Here is a 10176-nt window from a genome sequence, read left to right as displayed (position 1 = left end):
AAATATAACATATTTATATGTTTTTGGAATCAGAAAATGATGGAGAATAAGATGAACGTAAATTTGGATCGTTTTATAAAATTTTTTTTTTTTTTTACAATTTTCAGACTTTTAATGACCAAAGTCATTAATTAATTTTTAAGCCACCAAGCTGAAATGCAATACCGACGTCCGCGCTTCGTCGGAGATTACTTGTCCAAAATTTCAACCAATTTGGTTGAAAAATGAGAGCGTGACAGTGCCGCCACAACTTTCACGAAAAGCCGGATATGACGTCATCAAAGACATTTATAAAAAAAATGAAAAAAACGTCTGAGGATATCATACCCAGGAACTCTCATGTCAAATTTCATAAAGATCGGTCCAGTAGTTTAGTCTGAATCGCTCTACACACACACACAGACAGACAGACACACACACACACACACACACACACATACACCACGACCCTCGTCTCAATTCCCCCCTCTACGTTAAAACATTTAGTCAAAACTTGACTAAATGTAATAAAATGACACGGGGTTTAATGCTTTAATTTGGGTTTGAAATTTGTTGCAATAATTTTTTGGCTAAGTTTATATAGCTCTTTTTTTCTTTTTTTTTAAGGCACACTCCCCGTTTTACTCACCATCTTAGATCTGTCCAGGCTGTTTACATAGAATAAGACTATTCATCCACTTGGTCACATACCAAAAACCAACACCATGACTGAGTTGGGATTTTCTGATGAATACAAATCTTAAAAAGCCAGTATAGTGTCTTTTACGAATTGAATTCATTAAAACAACCCCCCTGTGCAAAGAGAGCGCCCATACTGTTCAATTCTGGTATAAGATCAAGTGGAGGGATGGTATCCTGTGCAAAGAGAGCACCCATACTGTTCAATTCTGGTATATGATCAAGTGGAGGGATGGTATCCTGTGCAAAGAGAGCACCCAAACTGTTCAATTCTGGTATAAGATCAAGTGGAGGGATGGTATCCTGTGCAAAGAGAGCACCCAAACTGTTCAATTCTGGTATAAGATCAAGTGGAGGGATGGTATCCTGTGCAAAGAGAGCACCCAAACTGTTCAATTCTGGTATATGATCAAGTGGAGGGATGGTATCCTGTGCAAAGAGAGCACCCATACTGTTCAATTCTGGTATAAGATCAAGTGGAGGGATGGTATCCTGTGCAAAGAGAGCACCCATACTGTTCAATTCTGGTATATGATCAAGTGGAGGGATGGTATCCGATATAAAAGCCTGGCCAAATCTGAGATGGCGAACCAATTTTCAACCTTTAAAGAAATAAGGCGGCCAACTGAGAAATAAGGCGGCCAACTGAGAAAAGGGCGGATTCAAAGGCTATACCGTACTTCGAGGTTGCCATCTTATATGAAGTGGTTTTTCTACGCAGCAAAAGCTTTGCACGCCGGCCGCACACACATTCTTTTATCTTTATGACTGGCAAGAATATTAGCACGCACAAAGCAGCAGCAGCAGTCACCAATACCACCCAAAAAACCAAAGCTGACAATCAACCAAAATCGTCTGTCTGTTAATCACTCCAATTTAAGTACACATCGAAGAAATAAAATATCAGACTGGAAAGAGAATGACTCGAACTGACAGTGACGTTAACAGAACGTCAGGTTATGCTGTGGAGATTTGCGTTCCACAGAGAAATACTTGCACATAGAACACTCTGGTTCGTTGTCTCCGGAACCTTATTACACACCCCCCCCCCCCCCCCCCCCCCCCGTCTTCCAATCGCCCCACCCCCATCATTCCCCTCCGGCCCCCAGTCCGGGTGAGCAATTATTTCAAGTGGTGAACCACTTCATGTCTTTCACTGGAAGCGTCAAGATTTTACAAAGCATCTACGAAAGCTTCACCATCTCAGAGAAGTTCTCTCACAAAATCTTCTGTTTCGTCATTGATCTCTTTGGCCGATTTTATCCAGTATTCTTCGGTTGGGATGTCCAACTAATATTTGGACAGGAAACCCACGTCAGCCACTCTTCGGGTGTTAAATTAATAGTTCTAACATCAGCATTTGCTGTCCTCTCACAGTATCCTCTGACTCATAATTATTCCATGTCTTCTACTTGAAGCATCAGGATTTTCAATCCACGAAGGGTTAGTCATCTGAGAGAACCACGAACTCTCACAGTATCCTCTGACTCATAATTATTCCATGTCTTCTACTTGAAGCATCAAGATTTTCAATCCACGAAGGGTTAGTCATCTGAGAGAACCACGAACTCTCACAGTATCCTCTGACTCATAATTATTCCATGTCTTCTACTTGAAGCATCAGGATTTTCAATCCACGAAGGGTTAGTCATCTGAGAGAACCACGAACTCTCACAGTATCCTCTGACTCATATCCCGTATGTTATGCTCCTCGTGGGAATGACAAGCTGTACAGAGTGCAGTCCCCCTTGTCAGATCAAGTACTCGTAGTTCACGGACTATAGATATGCGTTGATATATATATGCAATATCATACACATCTCTGCATAGGCTTTCTATCCAGACACATACGGTGACCTGGCACAAAACACTTCCACGAAAAACAGATGACTCGCAGACCATGGGCTTTGTAGCTCCAGCCGTGAGTATCATCTGAAGTCCATAGCATGTAACGGTCCTTGGGGAAATCAGCGAAGAGCTCACCACTGAGTGGCGTCTCTTTCGACAAACAGATGACTCGCAGACCATGGGCATTGTAGCTCCAGGCGTGAGTATCATCTGAAGTCCGTAGCACGAAACGGTCCCTCGGGAATTCAGCGAAGAGCTCACCATAGCATGAAGTCCCTTTCGTCAGACGAAGGATTCGTAGACGTTAGATTTTAATGCTCCAGGCTTGAAACTCATCTGTAGTCCATAGTATGTAACGGTTGCCCCATACACCAGCGACGAGCTGACCATAGCATGAAGTTCCTTTCGTCAGACAGATGACTCGTAGACGATGGGCTTTGTAGGCTTGAAGATCTCATAGTGACCATAGCACGAAACGGTCCCTCGGGAAATCAGTCAAGAGCTCACCACAGAGAGGCGTCCCACTCGTCAGAGAGACGACTCATAGACGATGGGCTTTGTAGGCTTGAAGATCTCATAGTGACCATAGCACGAAACGGTCCCACGGGAAATCAGCAAAGAGCTCACCACAGAGAGGAGCCAGTCTCTTGCGTCAGAGGACTCTTAGACGACGGGTTTTCTGTCACCAGGCTTGAAGATCGTCCCTAGTCCATAGCACGAAACGGTCACTCGGGAAATCAGCCAAGAGCTCACCACAACATGAAGTCTCGTCAGACAGAGGACTCGTACACGATGGGCGGTCTGTCTCCGGGCTTGGTGATCTCGTAGATCCCCTCTCTGTCGAGGAAGTGGCTGGCGTCCTTGTGACCCAGCTCGAAGTACTGCTGCAGGATGGCGCTCTTGGGCGGGAAGAAGGCGTGGCCAAACCGCCGCATGTTGTTGAAGTTCACCTGAAAACGTTAAAACTGTCTTTAGTGGATGCTCTCTCTCTCTCTCTCTCTCTCTCTCTCTCTCTCTCTCTCTCTCTCTCTCTCTCTCTCTCTCTCTCTCTCTCTCTCTCTCTGTCTCTCTATCTATTTCTCTCTCTCTCTGTCTGTGTCTGTCTGTCTCTCTCTCTCTCTCTCTCTCTGACCGCAAAAGATCGAACTGTAAATACTTTGAATCCTAGTCAGACGCTCTTCGTGCTACTTGATGTACGTGAGCTTTCGGTTTCGATATTTGATCGAGTGTTCGAATACCCCTCCCCAATTCACTTCCACTTTGCAATGGGGTCATCGCTTAAAGCAATAAAACATTCTGACTTCTGATTTCTCTCTGTCTCTGTCTCCTTCTCTCTCTGAACTAACGCAAACACGAATGAAAAAAATAATCTAACAAATCTAATCAAGTGTAGTCTACATTCTTGTCCATTCTGTGTTGAAATTAAAGTATACGATTACAGTCGGAAAATCAGCGGTACGCATGATAACGCAAAGTTGGTGCGTCCCTGGACCCGCTCTTTTCAGGTTTAGTGCGTCGTGGGACCCCTTTCAGGTTTAGTGCGTCGTGGGACCCCTTTCAGGTTTAGTGCGTCGTGGGACCCCTTTCAGGTTTAGTGCGTCGTGGGACCCCTTTCAGGTTTAGTGCGTCGTGGGACCCCTTTCAGGTTTAGTGCGTCGTGGGACCCCTTTCAGGTTTAGTGCGTCGTGGGACCCCTTTCAGGTTTAGTGCGTCGTGGGACCCCTTTCAGGTTTAGTGCGTCGTGGGACCCCTTTCAGGTTTAGTGCGTCGTGGGACCCCTTTCAGGCTTAGTGCGTCGTTGGACCCCTTTCAGGTTTAGTGCGTCGTGGGACCCCTTTCAAGAAATTCTAGTAAAATGTTTCGGCTTCTATTGCGTATAGGACGGAGGGACGCAAAGTTTGGTGAGCCCTGCATGGAAAAACAATACAGACGACCTTGTCTATAAAGACCACCCAAAGGACCATCCACAAGTGTTTTGTGTGTGTGGAAAAAGCTGAGTTATAGATAGGAAAGAACTTCGTCAGGGTTTCTTCTGAGTGGTCGTTATGGGCAGGTGGTCGTTATTAAGAGGTGGTCCCCGGGGCAGGTTTGACAGTACCTTTACGAAACTTAATCAATGAGCTGAGCACATAGGGCCATCACGTGTTCTTCAGATGCGGGAGAGCAAAGTGAGAGGGAAGAAGGTGGAGGGGGGGGGGGGGGGGACTGCTGTTCTTGCGGAGGGAGAGAGATAGGGTGTGTGGGAGGAGGAGGAAGAGAGGGCGGTGGTAGGGGGGGGGGGGGGGGGGGGCTGTCCGCAAGCGATCAGGGGTCAGACGGCCAGACAGAGAGACAAACTTTCCCGCGACTGACAAGCGTTCGACAAACAGACGGCAAACAGTGGGTGCAAACCCTCCTGCCCAATTACACAGCTTCTAACGGCTTTTCCCTTCGTTTGCGCACGAACATAGTGGCTGTCAACCAGTTGTTCTTCGCAAAACCGCGCACAGCAAACTGACGACAACTTGTGAACGGCACACAGTTTAACGGGTCAGGAAACGGAGAAGGGCGGAGACGGGGGTGGGGGTGGGGGTGGGGTGTGGGTTGGGGGTGAGCGGTGGGGGAGGGGGGTGGAAGCGAGAGAGAGATAGTGTATGTGTATGTGTATATTATGCGTGTCTGCGGCCGTATGTGTGTGTGTGTGTGTGTGTGTGAAAGAGAGAGAGAGAGAGAGAGAGAGAGAGAGAGAGAGAGAGAGAGAGAGAGAGAGTGTGTGTGTGTGTGTGTGTGTTTGGACACCTGTCTTAAAAACTTTCCGTGGGGTTAAAATAAAGCCATAGACGTCGCGTCAGCCTAACCTTACCTCGGTGACATAACACAAGTGCAAACAGTTCGGAGGGAGAAGGGATCTGGACACTGTCTGAAGTCATTTGTGGGTCATAATGTCAGTGTCACCTGACCTGACGACATCACAGAAAGTGTAAATGGAGTCGGAACTCATTCGCGTAACCGGAGCGCTAAAAACACGGAGGGGTAACCCGGAAAAATAAACACAACCACCGTCAATCCAGAGATTGTGACGTCATTTCAGATGACGTTGTGCAAAACACACTTTTTACTGACAGTCAGCACTCACGCACGTACTCACATACGGCACAATCATATGTACGTACGCACGCAGACACACACACACACACACACGAACACACACACACCTGCAGATCCTGGTTATGGAGGTTGACGAAGTAGCCCTTGGTTCCCTTCTTGAGTGTGTCGCGGGGCCCGATGTCCTGCTTGCCGCTGAATGGGGACACCGTCACGGTCCGCCCCTCTTGGAACCGAACCAGGTTGTCCGTCAGCCCGCCGTCACAACAGTGCTGCACACAGTTTGATTTTGATAAACGATGTTCGAGATCAAATAACCAAAGGGAAGTAAGCGCTCTATATGCATATACGACATGTGTAATGGAGTAAGCGAGAGTTATACAGAACCTTTCTCCTGGCACCTGAGAGAATAACAAGCATTAACTGAACACGCGACTTTCATCCTCAACGATGTTCGAATACAAAAAACAAATAGACTAAGTTCTTCTTCTTCTTCTCCTGCGTTCGTGGGCTGAAACTCCCACGTACACTCGTGTTTTTGCACGAGTGGAATTTTACGTGTATGACCGTTTTTACCCCGCCATTTAGGCAGCCATACGCCGCTTTCGGAGGAAGCATGCTGGGTATTTTCGTGTTTCTATAACCCACCGAACTCTGACATGGATTACAGGATCTTTTCCGTGCGCACTTGGTCTTGTGCTTGCGTGTACACACGAAGGAGGATAAGCCACTAGCAGGTCTGCACATAAGTTGACCTGGGAGATCGGAAAAATCTCCACACTTAACCCACCAGGCGGCCGCGGCCGCGGCCGGGAAGTAATTAGTTAAGCTTCAGTCACACACGCGATTCAATCGTTGAGATTCAATTGCGCGATTCAATCTTGAGCCGATCGCACATCACATCGTAGGCCATTGACCCGTCACACGATGAACGATAGACGAACGATTGACTAACGATTGACGAACGATAACTCCACGCGAGTGGGGCAGAAGTGACGTGTCACAGTGAACACGGCAAACGCGCTTTGCGAAAGCAGACGCTAATGTTCGAACATCGCTCTACCTTTCTCTGAAAAATACCTTTCAGCATTACGCGAGAAATAAAGTTCCCAGACAGTTGCAATTAATGTTTCCCGACCGCTGTACACGCCTAAAACGACTCCTTTAAATCTGAGTAAGAAACTGTTCTTCCAAAAAGTTTTGAATCGACGAAGAGACGCTGTCCGCCACTGTCCGCCATTATTTTACGTCACGGCGTGAAGGCCGCAACGACGCGTTCTGATTGGCTCTGCCCCTGCGATTGACTGACGACTGGGTCGCAGGAATAAAACAAGTTCTAAAGCTCAAAGCTACGCGGGAATCGCATGAGACTGAGTCGCAGACTTCTCAGCGTAGCTAGCTATTTTCGACGACTCAGTCACCCGTGTGACAGGGTAAATCTCACGATTGAATCGCGTGTGTGACTGCCCTCTTAGTGATTAATCATTGCCTTGCTTTTGCTTCCCTGCAAGCCGCTTTAGATAAACAATGTTCGCCGGAATTCAAAAAACAAATAGACTGAGTAATTAGTGATTAATCATTGCCTTGCTTTTGCTTCCCTGCAAGCCGCTGAACACTGTGAGATAAGTGTTGTCTAATTAGTGTCGGTGCACCTAAAAGACCGCTGGGTCCATATATTTGCGAACGTAACGTTTTTTTGTCAATATTTCAACGTTCCAACAACATACCTTTCTTGTTTGTTTTTATTCTGAACGATGTTGGGAAACAAATGTCGGTGATTATGGGTTGTGGGGGACTTGCTTTCTCTCATTTTTCTTGCTTTTTCACAGAAACAGTGAGTCAAGCTACACCTGACATTAATTGTAGGCTTCCCTTAATGTACATTTAAGTCAAGTTTTCCCACAAAACAGATGAAATGTGAAACGTGTGGTGCACAGCTTACCTTCCCTTTGACGGTGGGCAGTTTGACCCCGCTGTACACCGGTATGTGGCAGCTAGCCACCAGGGCCTGCAGAGTAACACACACAAAATGCGTCATCAATAAGTGATATAACATAGCAAAACATTTTTTTTAATTAAATAACCCACAGGCATACACACAGAGACGCACATTTGTACGGCTGGACACACATACACCGGCTGGACACACACACACACACTGACACACACTGACACACACACACACACACTGACACACACACACACACACACACTCGCTCTCTCTCTCACACACACACACACACACACACACACACACACACACACACTCACTGTGACACTGACACACCGGCACCCACACACACACACACATACACAAACACACATGCACACAAACCATGTTTACCTCACATCCCCAAACAAATAACTTGATGAAGTGAAGAAATGCAGTTGTGTTCAGACCAAAAAATATGTAACAAAATAACAGAAGAGATCAAAGAGGGAAAGTAACAAACATACCTCGATAAGTTCTGCTCTCGAGGCGAAGTCGGACACCACTTCGTTCTGTTTGGATTTGATGTCTGTGAGAGAAATATGCAGCCTGCCATTGGCTGCCTGGTGTGCGTCAAGGGGGAGAATTCTTTCTAGCAACTTCACCAGCTCTTTGGAGAGATGGAAGCCAGGAGTTAGCGCCCCTAGCGGTTTACGGCGAATAGCTTTGGCCACGCCGCTTACCATCTCTCTGGAGGCCTGAAACAGAGAGGTCAAGATTGAAGGGTGAAAAGTGGTAGATGACAATAAAATCATAAAAGTTAGAAATAATATATTTGTCTATTTGTACAGAAAAATTCAAATTGCTCCGGGTGTATGTAACTACTGCAGCCCTCGCCCTCAAAACCCGTGGCGGGAACACATGCATGCACACGACACTGAACAACTAACTAAACGCAGCCATACACAAAACAGCAACAAAGTCAGACATACAGGCACACGACACTGAACAACTAACTAAACGCAGCCATACACAAAACAGCAACAAAGTCAGACATACAGGCACACGACACTGAACAACTAACTAAACGCAGCCATACACAAAACAGCAACAAAGTCAGACATACAGGCACACGACACTGAACAACTAACTAAACGCAGCCATACACAAAACAGCAACAAAGTCAGACATACAGGCACACGACACTGAACAACTAACTAAACGCAGCCATACACAAAACAGCAACAAAGGCAGACATACAGGCACACGACACTGAACAACTAACTAAACGCAGCCATACACAAAACAGCAACAAAGGCAGACATACAGGCACACGACACTGAACAACTAACTAAACGCAGCCATACACAAAACAGCAACAAAGGCAGACATACAGGCACACGACACTGAACAACTAACTAAACGCAGCCATACACAAAACAGCAACAAAGTCAGACATACAGGCACACGACACTGAACAACTAACTAAATGCAGCCATACACAAAACAGCAACAAAGTCAGACATACAGGCACACGACACTGAACAACTAACTAAACGCAGCCATACACAAAACAGCAACAAAGGCAGACATACAGGCACACGACACTGAACAACTAACTAAACGCAGCCATACACAAAACAGCAACAAAGGCAGACATACAGGCACACGACACTGAACAACTAACTAAACGCAGCCATACACAAAACAGCAACAAAGTCAGACATACAGGCACACGACACTGAACAACTAACTAAACGCAGCCATACACAAAACAGCAACAAAGTCAGACATACAGGCACACGACACTGAACAACTAACTAAACGCAGCCATACACAAAACAGCAACAAAGGCAGACATACAGGCACACGACACTGAACAACTAACTAAACGCAGCCATACACAAAACAGCAACAAAGTCAGACATACAGGCACACGACACTGAACAACTAACTAAACGCAGCCATACACAAAACAGCAACAAAGGCAGACATACAGGCACACGACACTGAACAACTAACTAAACGCAGCCATACACAAAACAGCAACAAAGGCAGACATACAGGCACACGACACTGAACAACTAACTAAACGCAGCCATACACAAAACAGCAACAAAGGCAGACATACAGGCACACGACACTGAACAACTAACTAAACGCAGCCATACACAAAACAGCAACAAAGGCAGACATACAGGCACACGACACTGAACAACTAACTAAACGCAGCCATACACAAAACAGCAACAAAGGCAGACATACAGGCACACGACAATGAACAACTAACTAAACGCAGCCATACACAAAACAGCAACAAAGGCAGACATACAGGCACACGACACTGAACAACTAACTAAACGCAGCCATACACAAAACAGCAACAAAGGCAGACATACAGGCACACGCAAAGAGAGACACTGACTGATGCATACACACTGCCATGCATACACACAGATACACGAAAACACACATACATAAGGTGCATTCGCACACACACACAGGCTCTGACACCCCCCCCCCCCCCCCCCCACACACACACAGGCTCTGACACCCCCCCCCACACACACACACACACAGGCTCTGACCCCCCCCCCCCCACACACACACACACACATGGGTGCACTTAAACACAG

General features: G+C 46.5%; 1 protein-coding gene across 4 annotated transcripts in view; it reads right to left on the bottom strand.

Annotated features, from left to right (window-relative positions):
• Positions 1-1775: 1775 nt before the first annotated feature.
• The window catches only part of LOC138945758 (patatin-like phospholipase domain-containing protein 4), an 85988-nt gene continuing 77587 nt past the window's right edge, over positions 1776-10176 (bottom strand). For all 4 annotated transcript variants that reach the window (XM_070317266.1, XM_070317267.1, XM_070317264.1 and 1 more), the window contains exons 3-6: positions 8068-8298; positions 7553-7618; positions 5721-5882; positions 1776-3476 (exon numbers count right to left, since the gene is read on the bottom strand). In XM_070317266.1, coding sequence (XP_070173367.1) covers positions 3297-3476; positions 5721-5882; positions 7553-7618; positions 8068-8298 — 639 coding nt within the window. In that variant the 3' untranslated portion in view covers positions 1776-3296. The remainder of the gene's footprint in view (positions 3477-5720; positions 5883-7552; positions 7619-8067; positions 8299-10176) is intronic.

The sequence above is a fragment of the Littorina saxatilis genome, linkage group LG13, assembly GCF_037325665.1.
Source record: "Littorina saxatilis isolate snail1 linkage group LG13, US_GU_Lsax_2.0, whole genome shotgun sequence".
Lineage (NCBI taxonomy): Eukaryota > Metazoa > Mollusca > Gastropoda > Littorinimorpha > Littorinidae > Littorina > Littorina saxatilis.
This window is presented reverse-complemented; position numbering and strand designations above follow the sequence as displayed.